The following is an 18,785-nucleotide window of genomic DNA, read 5'->3' as shown; positions in this document are numbered from 1 at the left end:
TTAAGCAGGAAGCAGCCCATGTAACATCTGTATAATCCTTTGATGACCCAACCCAGGCTTCCAGCTCCACAGAAGACCTAACATTGCATCAAAATGAACTATAGGCCAATCACTGCACAGTGCAAAGTTCCTATAGCTAGCCTGGTTTATTGATTAATTACTAAATAAAAGTTTAAAATCATCTTCAAGGTTGTTATTAAAACTATTTCAACAGTCAATCTGCAAACTTGGCAAAGATTGATTTATACAATATATTTAATCATCTAGCTTGTTTTGGTAAGCAAGATCACAATTTCTGTGATGTGCAAGAAGCCTTATTTCATTCATTAGCTCTCCCACTCAGATCAAATATAACTAGGTGATGACTAACATTTTCTAGAGCACTCCAAATGCATAAATATCGTCTGGCACCTCTAAATCTCTCTGAGCTACTCTGAACAGTAGCTGATCTCTTACCACATGATCTTGCAATTTATCTGTTCTGCTCTTGAATAACTTCAATCTAAAAATCTGTCTGAGCACCACCTTTTAAAAACATCATATCCATTTCAAAGCTTGAAGAATCACAAAGAAAGTCAAAAGAACTGTAGAAAACATTCTTCCAAGAACTGTTGTTAAGCACATGCATTATCATAGCTGACGTTGAATTTTGTAAAGCTCTTGCATAGGACTTTTCAGTGCACTGAAGTGGTATGGCTTAATTGTTTTCCATCAGATTAAAAATAGACAGTTGATTTTCTTAAAACAAAATTTTCCTAAGTACACTTTGCCAAATATAATTGGACAGACTATGTAAAATCTAAACATATGATCTACTATCTTGTAAATTGTTTTGTTTTTAAATCTTATTGTGTGATCGTGCAACTTAAAGGTTATTACAGTTCAACATGTTTCAAAGTCTGTTCTGCATAAATGAACTTTGTCAGCTCCTTGTGTCTTTAAGAGGAAAAAAAAAATCAGGCTTAATTGTTTGTATATGTCAATTAGTGCTTGAAAACATTAAAAATGGAAAAAATGTTTCAGCTTTAACTACAGCAAATATACACAGACGTATTTTTCATTTCTTTCCAGTTATTAGTTCATCGTTATTACTAGGATGCAAATGCAGTTGTTACAGCAATAGCTTCTTTTCTGGTAAACACATCAAACATGTCAAAGAGCAAGGATGACACTTAAGGCATGTATTAGGTACTTAACAAACCTAGGCTCCCGAAAACGTAGAAAACTTCCGTTTTAGAAATGCCTTGGCTTATTCTCTAATAGTGGGATTAAAACAACTCATTATCCAATAGGATGCTGCAAGAAATAGTAAGGCACACACTCTAAAAAAGTGATCAGACAGAAATTGCAGCAAGTTATAGGAAAACAGAGAACAATCGACCACTACAGTACTGCTGCACGTAATTACTATAGTTGAGTTTGTAGTACTTCAATGTTTTTTAACATTAGTTTTTATGATCATAGTCCTATAATGACATTTTAATTTTCAAGATAAACTTTTTTTTTTTACTGTTATGAAAATACTGATGATCTTTCCAGATTGTACATAGTGGTCCAATACAACTAACTAGACCTTTCTGGTACACACCCAAATAATACTGATAAATTCATTAAAAGAGCACTTGTTAATGTATAAGTGACAGATGAGGTTATACATGCTCTAGCCCTCTGAGTAGCTGAGTAGAGAAATTAGAAGAAAAATCCACTTGTCCCTCTCAAACCTGTGCTGAAGAAAATTCATCTTTTTGGTGAAGATAGTATAGGCACTAGATGACTTAACTGCTACAGACTCAAGTCTCCAAGCAAATTCATCTCACTTGGTAGAAGCAGCTAAGTGTTCCTGTCCTGCTAGTTCACAACATGTGGAGGTAACACTAGTCCATAGCTTACAGAGACAGGTTACTGCAAGGCCTGTGCCAATGGTAATAAGCTCAGAGGTTCAAGCACTTTATCATGCAGCTAAATAACTCCTGAGAGAAGAGCAGACTGTTGTCCCATGCCCCAGTGACAGAAGATACAGCCAGAAAGAGTGCATAGCTGTCTGCATCACACTCTTCAAGTTATTAGCAGTTGACTCAGAAAACTCTCTCCAAATGCCTTTCCATAGACCCAGAAGTTCGAGCATAAGGGGCAATTCTGACACAGACAGAATGCCCCACTGCCATCAGCCTGCRCACAGTAATGCTTGCTTTAAAATTGAGAGCACACAGGGGCACTAGAGCACTTCACATAAGAGTCCCAGATTTTTAAAAAGATCTGTTATTAGATACTACAAGTCTTATTCTTCCATGAACATTTTCAAATGTATGAACCATCATAGCTGAGTATCTCCAAAAAGAGTGGAAGGTGAGAGGGAAACATTCAGCCTGAAAGAGCTTCATTGTGCGAAGCTTTCTCGTATTTATTCCCTGCAAGGACTCCAAGTCAGAGTCACAGCATTACAGAGAAGATCCACTTCGAATGCTACACTACAGCATGAGCTGCCACCACCACCAGGAATGCTCTCCCTTTAACCAAAAGGGCTCCCCAATCCACAACTCCACTGTTCGCTGCTCTGCTCAGTTACAGATCACACAAACACACACATCAACCAGGCAACACTTACAAGCTTACTCTAACACTCCCCTTCCAGCTAGACTTTCCAAAAGCATATAATCTGCAATTCAGAAAAAAAACAAAAAGCAAAGATATAGATAAATTACAGTATACTTAGAAGAGCACCTCTGACTTTCTAGAACTATCTCTAGAAGAAACGGTTTCATGTAGTTTTTCTTGTCTAATGACCAAATTTAAGTTTCACTGAAGCAAAGCAGCTATGCAAAACTAAGACAACATACAGGGCTACCAGTTGAAACAGGACATGTAGTAATAGGATTCAGATGTTTCTTAATCCAGCCATAACCAATGCCTTTTCTAGAACTTAAATGGCACTCTACACAGCTGTCAAAAAAGAAACCCAAAACAAAACAAAAAAATCCCAGCACCTTGTGACCTCTCAGATCTGTGCTTAACAGGAAAGCTTTAAAAGGAATCTGTTTAACTCAGCACTACTGATGAAACTGAACAACAACATTTTATTGGCAGCTCAGTAGGGATGTGGTCTAGTTACCAAAGCCACAGCTCTGCTTTGTGAACTGCTCTCTAATAGCACTGTAACATTCTCTGAGTAGAAGCGGAAGATCCATCAACRTGGAGAAAGCAAACTGTAAAAAATATTTAAAGAATATAAACAGGAAAGCTGAAAGCCAGGAGAATTGCTCCTTTTAAGCAATTAATTTTAAGAGTAAACTCACTACAAGTATGGGAGCTAGATGTGGTTTTGCTGCTGTTCATAAAGGGTTGCCACACTTTGGTTTAGGAGTTCATACTACACCCACTTCAAATTGTACTGTACACTTTTGTGTTTTAAAGGAAGAACAATTTATATTGTTTCAGTTTCCATCACTAAAAATACTTCATGAACACTAAACACTAGGTCTCTATTAGAATGTCAGCAATTAGCAGTTTATTACACAGTGAAGGATACAAAAAGTACTGCCTCAATCAGCTAAGAATGCAATTGCCATTACAGCAACTCCTGACTCCCTGTTTGGGTTCAGAGAGCAAAGTCATTACTGGAAGTGCACTATAGGACCTGATTCTCCTTTTAAGGGATCAGCAATGCTACATAATAACTATGTTCAGCTATGCCCTTCAAATAAGCAATTACAGTAAAGGAACAATTTACTTGAAGAAATACAGGACAATGTACTGCTCCACCCCATTACACCCAGTTCTTGTTAAAAAGGTACCATATATACATGGCCTTCCCCAGACAGCAGTTTCTACCAGCAACTCCCGGTAGCCCTCGACTTACTTGATCTCAGTACTCCATTGCTTAAGGGAGAAATTGATGGTACTTGGCTGGACTGGTGCAGGCTGGGAGGCAGCTTGCTCCCCAACCAGGTCTGTAGGAGAAGTCTCCACAGCTAGAATATTTCTAGCTCTCTCTGCTGAAGCATTTTGACTCAGGATACTCAACTCTAAAAATAAAATAAATAAGAGGAAAAAAACCAAAAACACTCCAGTAAGTAGAAGAATAACATCATGTCAAATATACAATAATTCTTAAAGTTGTGTTACCATTAAGTCATTAGTCATGTACTTTATATTAAGGTTTTAAGTCACATCCTAACTTTACAAAACATTCTGTTCAAATAATTTTTTTTTTTAAAAAAAAAAGAACAAAGTACTTTCCCCAGCATCTCATTATGGCCACATTCTTCTGGTAACAGGACTCACCACAGCTCATGAACCATTAAGAATACAATTTACAATTTCAATTATCCAGTATTTGTTCATTAAGCTTAAGTGAGGAAAAAAAAACATAAATTAATGTAGATTAACTGTATTAATCCACAAAAAACCCTGCAAAACCAGCTCAGGTTTATCTGAATTCCAAGTCCAGAATAGTGCCACAAATACTATTAACACTGCTTACAGGGTGTGCTTCATCCTAAAAGYTACTTAGTCACTTCTGCTGCAAGTCAATGAGCCTCATGGACCAGAGCCAGCTCTGTGCAAACCCAGCCTGGGCACTCCCTGAGCCAAGGACCTGAGCGAGGGCAGCGCAGACACCACAGAAAGTTATTGCCTCTGCAAGAGTTTATCAGCTCTGGTGAAGCTGAGCACAGCTAGAGCCAAATTAATCAAACTCTTGGGCACCTTAGCAAACCTACAAATTGGGCATGGCGCCACACAGATGGAGCACAGGCCCAGCACTGCACACGTGCTAGCAAAGCCACAACGGCCCACACGGAAAACTCCATAGGAACCAGATCTTGGCAAACTGTCCTAATCCTGAGCCACAGGTAAAAGCCCGAAGGAACCAGCTGATCCAGCACAGAGCTGGCCAGGTCTCCAACACACAACACTGTCCAGCATGTTCTGTAGTATCATCGTTAGTTCAGTTTACTCACTATCCTCAATATTTCTCCCCCMCACACACACAACCCCCTTCCCCCAATAGGCAGAATGAATGGGAAAAGTCAAGTATGGAATATACTGAAAAACAAAAAACAAAAAACCCCACACTTTTATAGAAGTGTCAAGCAGTCTATGGCTTTCCACAAACCCTCTGAACAGGGCAGAGTTGAAAACAAGTTCAACTAACTTTCAGGTTCTTCTCCATAAGGAGATTCAAAGTACTAAAGTGTATTAAACTTTAGAATTACTCTCAAAATTGATTTGGCAGTTATATTAAAGAATAACACATTGGAGGAATGTGTTACACTGAATACACTGAAGGAGTTTGACTTAAATGATTCTCTGTGCAATGGGAAAAACCTTGGAAGATCATAATATGCAGTTTAATTGCTGGAGAGTCTTTCAGTCTTCATTTTGATGATTATTCAGTGCTAGCAGCAAGATCATCTTTAAGCAAATCATACCCTCTAATTACTCTGCTCCTATTTATCTCATACTGAAGATCAGAAGTAAAAAGTCAAAGCATCATGTATAAAAGACAATTCACACTACAGATCAAATCCTCAAAAGGGCACCTTGAATAAAGAAATATATTCTGTTATCTTTCAAATACTAGAGAAAGGCAGCATAATTTGTACTATTTTATGAACTGTGCAGATAACGCAAAGGTTTTTTAGCTGAACTAAATTTTACTTTTGGATCTTGGCTATTTGAGTTGAAAAAAATCAGTTAAGATATTTGATAGTACTAATTTTTGATAATATCCACTGTCTAAAAAAGAAAGAAAACAATAGATTTCAATTAAAAAACTTTGGGCACCCAAAAGCAGACTGGAACACTAGCATTCTGCTTTCAAACTTACCCCCCTTCCACCTGTACTTGACAACAGTGCAAAACCTCTTTACAGCATGGCCCAGATAAGAGCTATTGCTTAAGAGCCAAATTTAACAAGCACATTTCCGCTCGTATCAGACATGCTAATCGGTCTGGCTCAATCTTCTCACTTCCTGGCATTACTCATTCTCCATGATCCTCACCTTCCACAAGGAAGCTGAGTGAAACAAACAGCAACGAAGTACAAACAGACTTAGGTCCATGCCTACCCCTCCGATAGTTGGGCTAATATTAATCAAACCAAAACCAAATTTCTTTTATTGTGAGAAGAATTCATTGCACAGCAAACACTGCACACTGCCCAGAAAAGAAGCAGAGAAGTCACTTCTGACATCTTTTGACATTAAAAAAAAAAAAAAAAAACGTTCCCAAAAAAAAAAAAAAAGGCAAGATTAAACAATGCCCCAACACACCTGCAAATACATTAGTTTACTTGTATTCTCTCCACCAAAGAGAATGTAGAGCAAAAAAACAAGGGTCATTTTGTTATCCAAATACATTTAGCATTAATTTTAAAGACCTTTTACAGCACCTAGAAGTTAGCAATGATTTCCTGAAGCGCCATATGCTTAATTCCTTCAAAATCTGATGAAAATAATGCCAGATAGATACTGCATCTAAGAAAATGGTGTGCTAGACAAAAGAGTTGCGTTTATCAATAACAAGAAAACAATTACAAAAATTGCACACTATTTTACATAAGGATGCCATCTGTCCACACATACCACCTTCTTCAGTTTCTTCTGTTACCATTACTATTCCTAAAAACACTACCAACAAGACACTTGTTCAAAGCTCCACTCAAGCAAGATATGTTTGAAGTTACAAATTATATTTTGTTCATGTATTGCTGCCCATCTAAGTTCTCATCCCTAACAGAATGTAGTCAATGCACATCAGAAATTTTGATTATATTATCCTCTTTCAGCATTTGTCCCTTTGGAGGAAAACTTAGTTATTTTTCTTCATGGTCATATCCACATCAGATTTGAAAGCTGCATAAACCTTTGCAAAAATGTAAAATTGCATGCTGGTTACAATGCAGAAAAAAGGTAACATCAAACCAAAAATGTAATGGAGTAAAATCATTGCATGGTCTGATTAGCTAAGCAACTGTGCTACGTAATAGAATTTTTGACAAGTATTAGCTTACGAAATGTAACTGTAACCATTAAAATGAATTATCTCCTTAGTACGTGGAAACCAGGATTACAAAATGTATTCAGCAATCATGAGAAAGCGCAATACGTCTACCTACAGTAGAAAAGAATATGGGTCACTCATGCACATATACTGACATTGTGGCATCACATTTTGCTACAGAGGTGGATAAATCAAGCATTGCTGCACAATGACAAGGCAGCATCCATTTGCCTTGATTAAAAGCATAACAGAAGTATAACTATATATATATATATGACTTGTGTAACAAAGATATTAGTATGCTACAGGTTCTGCTTTTTGACAGTTAAATATCACAAAATATAATAAACACGAGTTACCTGCAATAAATTGCTCATTAGACAAAAAAGTAAGCCTTATTTATGCTCTAAAACAGATTGTGATCCATGATGCTGATTTCTTGAAGACAGTTTTACAACTGCTTCAGAACAGTTTTCTAGAGCTCAAAGCAGCTCTTGTCATTCCGCAACATGGGAGATAACAGAGCTGATTTTATCAGCAAAAGTTTGAGAACAGCCTTGCTGGTGAAGCAGAGTCGCTCTGTTTTCCCCAGTACAAGCTGCACTTGCAACAGCTTACTGGTTAGAGTAGACAAGGCCAAGTTCTTGCCAAGTATTAATATCCAGCACTGAGGAGTGCTTTTTGGAGGTACCAGGGAACAGAGGTACCATGTACGCAGAGCAGCAGAAATAAAGTCAACATTTCAAAGAAAAGATGGTTTTCTACAGCCACAAATATCCATATTCTTGGCAAGTGAACATACAAACAGCTTACATTTAACTTGCAATGTTCCATTTAGCATCATCTCAAAAGCTAGAATGTGCACAGAATGAAACAAGGATGCAAACTCTCCTCTCTGGCTGTGCTCTAGGAACCTGATATGTTATTTCTCAACTGCTACAACAGAATATGTTTTGACACAAATTTCACCAGTGYTTCTGAAAGCATCAGCATACATACACAGACCCTAGTCACTTTGTCTGGCATCATCACCCTTGCCCTTCCCAACTTCCTGTACACTCTTCTCTGCTTCAGTGCTCCCTGTTTTAACATTTTAAAGTATCTGCTCTGGAAGAAAGAGCTTATTACATGACACCGAAGGCAAACAACAAACACAATAATCACCCTTCCATARTAATTCTGTGGAATGTATCCATCTAGTTAACAAATCCAGACATTTTTGTCTTTCTTGACTGTTGACTTTAAGAGACCTCTTAACTATCTGAGCACTGAATCTGTCTATTCAACATCTTGAAGTACATCAGCAATTATAATACAGATCAATATAATATTGTCAAAGGGAAAAAAAAATCCAAAACCACATTACACTTCTGCAATACTTCCTTGCCAAAGATCAAAAATAGCATAATTTGTCACTAGCATAAAAGCATACAAGAATATTTCAATGCAAAGGAAAACACAAACAGGTAACTGACTTACCTATCATCTATTCCTTTTTTTCCTCCTTAAGTCATGCAATACGACTACCTGGAGGAATTATAGTTTTCTCTTCAAAAAAAAATTAATCAGACACCTACAACTAATTTAGAACATACAGTAGATTCTGCAATACAACCTGAACTAATGAAAATCAAACATAGGTCTGAAAAACATTAACTGAGTTCGTTAAGTATAGTGCTAGGAATTAGCTGAACTGAGTGGGAGAAAAGCAACAAACTATTGAAGATAGCAGTCTATCATAACAGAAACACTACACCACAGTTCTTGGATGTAACTAACGAGTATTAGTTCATGTAAGATTAACTGAAGTCAGGAATAACTACCTGCAATGCATATTTTGTGGTATGCTCTGCTGTCATCTTCTTGATAAAGTGTTTATTATTCTATGGAGAAGAAAAAAATCACTAATCCAAGACTGCACTTCACCAGGCTGAATGCGTAAGAGCTCTACTMTTTGAGTGCCTGTTGCCTGTTTGTGATTCAAAACAAGCTTGGCTGTAAGCAATTAAATACAGAAGAAACATTCTTACTCATGTTTAAATGCAGAGGTCACCTRCAGCGCTCAGTTAGAAATCTGCTCTAAATACTGAAAAGTTTCCATTCTATGAAATGCACATCAGTCATGATGGCCCAGTACGTAAGGCTGCAGCTCACAGGTTAAGTAGGAAATGTAGCCTAAAAACCACATCTGCTTTCTTGTACTGCCAAAAGCAGCAGCACATGGCAATGCAGAAAACTGAAACAAGGAATTAATTCATAATTTTTTGTGCTTTCAGTCAGATCAATTCCTGATCAGGGTTGCAGACATTTGGGCTACATCAAGCAAAGAGTGCAGGGCAGGAACAAGACCAACAGCAAGGGGAGGTCAGACCACTTTTCACAGCAGCCTCAATCTGAACTGTGACGAGAGAGACTTTGAGATATAAAACTGTCTCTCCACCATACCACACAAAGGCAAAATTTTTCCATGCAAATGTTAGCTTGTGGGGAATATGTATACATTATGAATTTATAACAAATTAGTAATGAATTGTTTTATTCTCAAGATCACCATTCCATAAACTTTCCTTTATCAAAGCTTTAAAGAGAATGATACAGTAAGAACCATCCTCTAAACAAATCCTCAAACCAAGAACATAAAGCACTGCCAGAAGAAAACACCAACCAAAGAGCTCCATATACAACACAGCTCATCTCTTAAAAAGGACAATTTCTTTATCATTAACTGACCTAACACACGTCCATACCCTCTGTATAATTTGCACCAAGTAGGAGGAAGGTCATACCTCRATCTTGTCTCTTCGTGATCTCTCAAGATGCACGTTAACTATGTCAAAAAAAAATGGTAACTCAAGCTACAGTTTCGTAGCATCTGGGAGCCAACTTTGATACTCCAATACCTATAACCTGTGTTTTGGAAAGCTTACTTGTGCTGAAATACATAATGGAATCTGCAAAAGGACCAATTAACAACAGTGTTACAAGCTCTCCTCCTAAGAAAGGCTACTGTCTAAATAAAAAAGTCTACTTTGAGGTTCCAGGGTTTAAAGCAGTTCAAAAGAAAAAGATTCCCATGAGCTCAACATTAAGATGACTGATGTCAAACTCACTACCACTAGGTTATCCCTGCTAGGCACCATACTTCCAATGAAGCATTTAAATCCTTTCCATTGACAAGCCAGGGATGACTGCATATCAAACAGTATCTCTAGCATCCGGAACCACTAGTGTAAAACCACTCTGAACAGGACTATTAACTAACAATTGTCTTTTCCCAAAGAGAAATATTCAAGACAAGATGCTTTAACTAACATCAAGATACTATTTTTACCTCTGTATCCAATCCTTCTTGTGGCTTTTTGCTGAACATACATTTTTAACACACTTTTTGGCTGAATGTGGTGACACATGGTTTACATAGCAGATAATAGCATAACAATGAAACATAGCTGCTAATGTAGCAGTTAAAAGAAAACAGAACAAGTTTTTAAACTTATTTCAAAATGTAGCTATCTTGTTATAAATGCATGATGAACCAATTTTTATTGATCCAAATCGGAAGTTGAGAAATGGCATAATTAAGAGTTGGCATCATAAAAATTTCAACTAAAAATCAATTCCAAGAAATTAAAATAATCATGTTGTATAAAGAATAATTTACTTGACTTCCATAGTAGTAAATCAGCTCCATTACAAAAACCTACAAAATCATTATATTTGCTTTTTCACAGGCCACTTTGAAAAACATTTTAATGTACTTTTCTGTTTATTTTTTGATTGAATACTCTTAAGAACTCTTATGAGAATGCTTCCTTGTCAAGTCTGAACCATAAATCAGTACCTTAGTTCTTTTTTTCCCCCCTTCCTATTTGACCTCAACTGTACTAAGCTGAAAAAAAAATCTTTTATATAAAATTAAAAGGAGTGTGCAAAATAGACAAGACTACAATAAGCAGTTTTGTTTCTGGGCCAAAGACAGACTACTTCCCCATTTAAAGATTTACTGATAGTATTTGTACTCAAGTAATAGCAAAAGGAAAGTAATTTCCGTGTTCCAGTATAAAACACACTGTAAAATGCACAGTAACAGGGTTTTACAAGACAGCTAGATAGTCATCAACATGGAAGCAGAGCCTTAAGGAGTCCCCCAGCTCTATACAAGAATTGAGCAGCTTTTTTTTGCATAGAAGAAACAATCTCTCAGGCTCTTCCCACTTTCCAAAAATGAAACCTTTTCTTAAAAGGGCCTCATTTATTGATAAAGTCATGATGAAGTCATCATTGTATTCCATCTTCAAAAATTAGACAATATATGCAGTTTCAAATTACTCATAATACAATTTAACTGCCAGCTGTCCAYGAACAGGATTCAGTCCCTGCATTCCCTCTACATCCCTTGCATTAGATTTAATAAATCAGAATCCAGTAATAATCTGATTCGGTTTGCTGATCCAGCAGAAAAAAAGCTCAACGCCCACAAGAACAAACAGTGTCAGATCAGTAACCTAAACTCACTGGATTCTTTCACTTACAACTCCCTAGATCTGATGCAAAGCACAGGAACAGTATTGCAGCAGGCTAATGACAACAGATGAGTTTCCACATTGTACCTAAACTCTGAAGAAAGTAGCACAAACAGGAGCAGACAGATTTGGGGTCAAGTTTCACCTTGTAGTTGACGTGATCCAACAGTGTTTCCAAAAAGAAAGCAACCCTGCTTATTCCTTTATTCCCATTCCTATTACTTAGCTGTTAAGCTTTGTCTCCTCACTTCCTTCAGCTCTGGCAATCATCTGATTGCACAGTAAATACATGCAACTCAATCCAGCAGAAATTCCTCGTTTTTTGGCCAAATTTAAAACAGAACCAACTGAGCAGAGAGTCACACAAACACCACCATGAGTAATGGGACTTGCACAGCAGAGAATGAGAGGCTGCAGGTAGAGGGCGGAAATGCCTGAAGGAGCAAACTCTGCATTACCCCATTCAGCAGCAGCAAGCTGTTAGATCATCCCACAGACACGTATGTTCTTGCAGTGTATGGTTTAACCACACTGCTAACCAGACTATCTGCTGCCAAATAAGCAGTCTTAAGCCATCCCAGTCTGCATTCCCACCAGTTGTGCTAACCCTGGCACTTACTTGGCCCTACATTAAACCACCTCAGGAAGTTGTATTAGTCAAAAACTAACTGGGGCTGGAGGGGAGGGAGTTTCTTGCTAGCTTCGCTCCCTGCCCCAGTTCCAGGGAGCCAAGTTGAGCATCAGCAGCAGCGCTAGAGCAAGAGACAGAGCTGGGTGCTCTTCTGAGCAGAGGCCAGCCATCAAGCAGGCTGCTCTTGAACAAAAGACAAACTGGGTTAGAGGACACCACTACAGCATGGGATCTGAATACGGGAGGAAAAGACTGCTTAACATTTCCATTTTCACAGTATGAGCAAATGGAAATCAACAAAATATAAAGCCTTTTGATGAAATGTCTGACCTCAAGATTGTTTAAATTCAAGGGAGCTTCATTAACATGTCTAACTTGGCCCAGAACAAGATTACTTGTGCAGCCTTATTTAYGGATAAGTGAAATAAGCAACCAATCTATTTCTGAAGTGATTCAGGAATAAAACAATTCAGAAGTGCCTGAGCAGTGTGGTCAAAAAGCAGTACAAAAATTACATTTTACTTGGCTGAAGATACTATGGAGGTTGAATTTCCCATGTGTAGTCTCAGTGTAAGCAGTCTTCCACTTCTAAGAGGCAGAGAATATACATCAGAGACCCATGAGCCACACCGTACTTTTTTCGAGAACAAACTATATTTTCATTCAGAAGATGAGATTCCCATCAAATCAACTGCCAGTAAGCTCCCATTAAAAATTGGAGTTTACATCCCAGGAAACCTAACATACTAAGCTTTTAAGATATTGTAATAACTAAAAGACAACTCACCTAATCTACGTTTTGCTACTTTAAAATCTGTTCATAAAACCACTGTTTCACTTCAGTTTTTAATACCTGTCTAAAGAAATATCAGTTGGTTTCATAGGAGACATAAGATACAAAGCTCAGATGTAAATGAAATTACACTTATGTCAAATAATGTTATCATCAACATATGCAAAGTTTGTTTACAGCTATTTGTTAACAAGATGAAATAAGAAAAACTTCATAAGACTACACCTCCTACCTTGTTACTGCCTTGTATTGATAAGCTAATAATGACAGAACTGTCATTACTCAAATTTTCAACCTACCCGGGTTGTCTTTGGCAACAAGACCTTTGGAAAAGTCACTTGGTGTAGGAGAAGTTCGGCTGTCCCTTTTTGCTGCATCAAGGTTGTTACAATATTCCCACCTCTTCTGCTGAAGTTCCTGAAGCCAGTATGTCATATCCTGACGGGTCGCAGCCTAAAACAAAGAACCAGAACACTGAAGAGACCACTGCACCTCTTTGGCACATGCACACAGTAATTCCAAATGCAGTAAGAGGAAAATAGCACATGCACCTTTGCTGATCTGCYTCCTAATCACAACAAACCAAGAGTAACATACTTTAAAAGATGTAACTACCAATTTACTAAATGTACACAGTGCACCCAAATGCATCTCTGATCCATTTTCTATTAAAAAGTCATATGCATTGTCTTCTTCAGTTTTACACTSACAGGCAAGAAAAAGCAGCAGTGGCATCTTATATTTTACATAAAGTATTTAGTGAAGTAATTACATATCTGTATTAAAAAATTGAAGTCCCCATTGCTTAGCTACCAGCAGAAAATAGAAAATTAATAACGCATTGTAACCCCATATACTTTCATGATTACAATCTACATACTGTATTACTTTGATTCCATGAACCAACTAACTTCTACAGCAAGTAGGTATGTAAAACAAAAACAAAAAAAACACATTTATCTACAAGCCTACTACAGTCAATGTGAACTGGCAGTAGGCAAGCACGAATTTCAACTAATCTTCAAGTTTCAGGCAAAATCACAGCTGTAAGAATCATTTCAAACTGTGTCGATTGACAATTCACAAATACCAACAAGAAGCTAGCTGACACTGCTGATGCACCTACACGCACAACGTACATTTTATTCCAACATACATCCTCAGCAGCCAAATCTACAAGCAGCACTAGGTCACTAGGTACTAGCGACTTTGTTAGCTGAGCAATAAAAAAAAAATAATTAACACTCATGAAAAACAATGAYCCATGACTCAATTTTATCCAGCACTAGTGTTCACTTCTAGTAAGCTTAAGGCCTATATTCCCTTCAGATTTACACAGAGCCCTTGCCAAGCAAGGCTTTACTGCGGTGCAGCAGAAATCCATCGAGCACTCAAGAGGTTCCACGAGCTGCCATGGCTCTCTGCCCGGCAGCAACCACAACATAACTAGTAGCCAAGTCACATTACGCAGTATGACTTAATTTCTGCCCATGATTAGCACAACTTGATGAGTCCTTTTCATAGTTCGTCCTGTTATCCTCTCCTCAACACTAAAAAAAAAAATCATTTTAATAGAGCTGTTTTTTGTTGGTGTTTAAACCCCTGACAGCATCTCGTCTGCTGAGCAGCATACATGCCCCCTCAGTTTAAGTGACATGATCATTGCACATCAGGTCAGTGAGTATGGTTACGGCCCTTCAATATAAAAAACAAACAGCAAAGCAGTAYGGTATTAGCCCTCCCCATTTTAAGTCATTTCCCCATGAAGCATTTAATGTCCTGCTGCCATATCATGCATATTGTCTTTCTTCCCTTTTCTTAGACATTTCCACTCTCTTTGATTAGTTTTGGCTGAGTTTTTACGCGGGCATCCTAATTACGTACTTCACACAGCAGGATGAAGTAGAGAGCATCCCAAGAACATCTGTAAGACAATTTTTGTGTAAACAAGTTAATCTTTCAAGTTTGTTGTTTCAAATGGGCATTTTTACAGGTAGAATACTTAAGTTTCCCTCTTCCCATACTTGTAAACAAAAAGCAAATCAAAAGCTATTACCTAGAAATTTTGATTCACTTTACCTGTCAGAGAAAGGAACTTTCCCATGTTTGCCCTCTTCTCATAGCTTATCTCCAAGTAGTTAACTACTGGCCAGCATTAGAGATGGGATCCTTAGTTAGATGCAGCATTGATCAGACTTGGCAAAGGGTCCTTATTTTCTGCTGTATGAAGCTACTGTATGGCTATTTAATAAGTACATACCTTGGCTAGTCACTGACATTTTAACAGAGATGTATTTGAGATAGTTTTTTAAAAAAGAAATAGCAGACAGAGCAGCTGCTTTACTTGTTTTCTTGTTTTSAGCATTTCTTTTGCCTATAAAATTAACCAGTTAATGATTTTACACTAAAATATATATATCTTTATGACATTTGCCACTAAGACCAAACATAAGCAGAATTATATCCATTAACTGCAACAGGACATTTTCACAACCAAGCAGATTCTGCTGTAAAACAAAGGAGAGCATTTATGTCTTAGAGGTGTTAAGGGACACAGACTTACACAAATACCCTCTGCACTGGTACAAGAATCGTTGCACTCAAAGATAGAAAAAAGTGCTGAGTGAACAAGAATCTAATGTATTTTTCAACTGATAAGTGATGGAAAGTGATCATCACTWACATGAAACCCTTCCCTTAATTTCTCTTACTAAGAGTGCTGCAGGAATTGTCACCTTCTGCAGCAAAGCTCACATGAATTAAAAAAATATTGGGGAGAAAATAACTACACAGTGATATCCTCTACCTGGACCAACTGGTAGTCCTTGTATGCCAAAATTAAACAATTTCAGAAAGAGTCCACAAAAAAAGCCAACAAAGATGCCTGCCCTTTTGAAGCACCTCATGAGAATTTTTGCTMTAATCCTTTTCTGTACACAGACAAACCCTTCCTCAAGCACATCTATGAAGGGCAATGTCATCAGAAAGTTCACATTTCTTAAGATTTACTAATCTTGCTATGCTCAAACAGCAAATTGAGCCAGATGGCTTTCTTGGAGGGCAGCCCAGTCTTTAATTAAAATACTGTAACCACCAACCAGCAAAAGGTAGTATGATCAACTAAGGAAAAAAAAATCACCTTCACTACTGAGCTACCTTATAAGCCACCTTAGCCTTAACACCACTATTTAAGCTACTAGCACTGTGAAAGGCACACGAGCACCCCATTATTAACCACTGGCATATCCTTAAATATTAAGGAAGTACATCATTTGGGGTAAACGTTTCAAATACCTAGTTTCTGCAAATTTGACATCTGAATATTTTCAAGGATCTGTGCCCCCAGAATTCGCACTCTCTGRAATTTTCACTACCTGGCCAAGAAATCCCTCAACCCTAAATTCACCATTTTTCAGACAAAAGTCATCCACATATAAGYGACTAGACATACACCATTATGTGTGGATAGCATTTCTTAGTTTCAAAAGAAATTAATCCACACTACTATCCAACGTAAATGCTATTTTAAAAATAAATGAGAAATGACCTCTTTGTTCATTTATATATTCATTCTGCTAATTCTTTTCCACCTTCATGGTAGGCCTCCCTATGCAAATAGGAGCAAGTATTCACCTGACTATTAACTTAACAGCATTCTGTGTGACAGAAAGTATTTACAGGATCAGGCCCTTTCTATGATAATATTCAGATTTCCGCAATCTGTCCATAATTCACGATATACATAGTTTCCTCTGCCTCTTTACTAAAACGTTAATATCAATCACATAAAAAGGGGTATAAAAGGCCTTTTACATACACTTCACTTCTTCTAACATATTTTAACAGCTGGAAATGCATAGGAAAGCTACAGTCATGTAATTATCAGTTTGATTATCTATATTTTTAAACCATGAACTATTTACTTTATCAGTAAAATGTTGTAAAAGCTACAGCATATTTTCCCTCTGAGATTGTCATCAAGCTGAGAAGAAACCCAAGTATATCAGAGTATCTTCAGTTTTCATTAAGTAACAAAGACTGAGCAATCCAGATGATGAAATCACTGCATTAACAAAAAATTGAAGCATTATGAAGAAATAATGCATTCCTGAACAGCTCCATCATTTCAGTCTCAAATTCCAGTTGCTTATTCCTCCCTGCTCTTCTCAACTTATAGTACTGAATGGGAAAGACCAGATCACGAGAACTGGAAATTCTGACAAGAAGCAAATTGAGGAATACAAGGCACGTGAGTTCAAGGGTAAAGGCTTCATTTGACTTGACCTTCTTCCTCGTGCTCTGTGTGTAATATTTTTTCATAGATTAAGTCACATTTGAGTTCAATGGTGGTCAAATCAGGCATTAGTATTTTAAAAAACTTGAATTAATTCTTATTCCTGTTCCTACATAATTTAGCTTAAARACATTTTTATATGCCTTAAAGAACTAGGGTGTTGTGTTGGTCAATGTAGAAGAAAATTAATTCCAGCTCTGAAAGTCTTATCAGCTAGTAAATCATTCAGCCACAAAAGTACTGCAACATTTAGGGGCAATTGCATAGCTGCTGTAAGACAAGAATCACAACTTGGGAAGAAGGCATCACTAGAGAACATACATTWTTTTTTTCCTGATAATTACTTAACTGGCACCTTTTCCTAGTCCCCATAAAGGATACTGGAATAGAGCTCCCATTCACACAGGTTCTTTCCTAGAGAATATAAGGAGAAATGAATACAAAGCACAAAGCATGAACAAATACAAATATAAAGGCAGAGCAGTGAGATCACAGGCTAAAAGATACAAAGAGAAACAGAAGAGAGGAAACCCCATGGGAAAGCTGCCTGCAGCTTACAGCTGTGCATCACTGCCCAGGCTGGGTCATACCCACACAAGTGCTAAATACACCTGAGCATGCTGCCAGTACTAGTTCACAGACAGCTTATTTGTTACATAGGTGGGAAATAYTACCACCCACTATAACCCAAATCACAAAATACACATTTTCCAAAGGCCTTCCTGTTCAAAAACCCAAAGGCAACATGTTAATTACAAGTTCTCCCAGAGATTTCCACACAGAACCATTAGACACTAATTAAAAAAAAGAAAAACCTACCCCAGTTACACCAAGCCTGAAATTTAACTTCTGTAAAAAAAAAAATACAGAGTATAAAAGCTGCTACAGTGAAAGTAATGCAAACTTCACTAACAGCTATGCTTAAAAAAAAAAACACTTTTTTTTTTTTTACAAATGACTGCATGTACAACTAGCTACATTGCTTTTCCTTTACCAAATACAGTTATTGCAACTCTCACATAAGCTTCCCCATCAGATAGCTCGGTTGCTCTTTAGTAAAGCACGCTAAGGATTCCTTATTTTGACGCCAACGCTCACAACCACGAACAGGGTATTTGAGGGCTGCGTGCYGTAATCCCGGCCTTCACTTTCACCGCTCGGACCTCCGCTGTCAAACGCGGATTTGGGGCAGGCCGCCCCCGCCCKCCGCCCCGGGGCCGCCGCCGCCCCGGGACGAGCGCTCCGCCGAGGCGGCGCCGCTCCCGGCCTACCTTGAGCACGGCCACGGCGCCGCCGGGGCTGTGCACCTCGAAGGCGGCGGCCTCGTCGCCCGCGGCGGCGGCCGCCTCGGGCTGGTGGTAGCTGAAGCAGGCGGCGGCGATGTCGAGGTGCCCCAGCGGCAGCGCCTCCTGCGGCCCCTTGAAGTAGTAGAGGTAGCAGCGGCGCGGGTCGAAGACGAACCAGCGGCTGCGGAAGCCGCGCAGGGGCCCCTTGCCCGACAGCTTCTGCAGGTAGCCGCACAGCTTGGGGGCGCCGCCGCCC

General features: G+C 38.2%; 1 protein-coding gene across 1 annotated transcript in view; it reads right to left on the bottom strand.

The window, feature by feature from the left end:
• The window catches only part of TBC1D2B (TBC1 domain family member 2B), a gene marked incomplete at its 5' end in the record, with an annotated part of 39,194 nt that extends 20,410 nt beyond the window's left edge, over positions 1-18,784 (bottom strand). Inside the window, 3 exons of the mRNA XM_085303649.1 lie at positions 3,857-4,022; positions 13,249-13,402; positions 18,515-18,784. Coding sequence (XP_085159775.1) covers positions 3,857-4,022; positions 13,249-13,402; positions 18,515-18,784 — 590 coding nt within the window. The remainder of the gene's footprint in view (positions 1-3,856; positions 4,023-13,248; positions 13,403-18,514) is intronic.
• Position 18,785: the final 1 nt, after the last annotated feature.

This window comes from Rhea americana, unplaced genomic scaffold (genome assembly GCF_003343005.1).
Source record: "Rhea americana isolate MKP2758 unplaced genomic scaffold, rheAme1 scaffold_2, whole genome shotgun sequence".
Taxonomy (NCBI): Eukaryota; Metazoa; Chordata; class Aves; order Rheiformes; family Rheidae; genus Rhea; species Rhea americana.
This window is presented reverse-complemented; position numbering and strand designations above follow the sequence as displayed.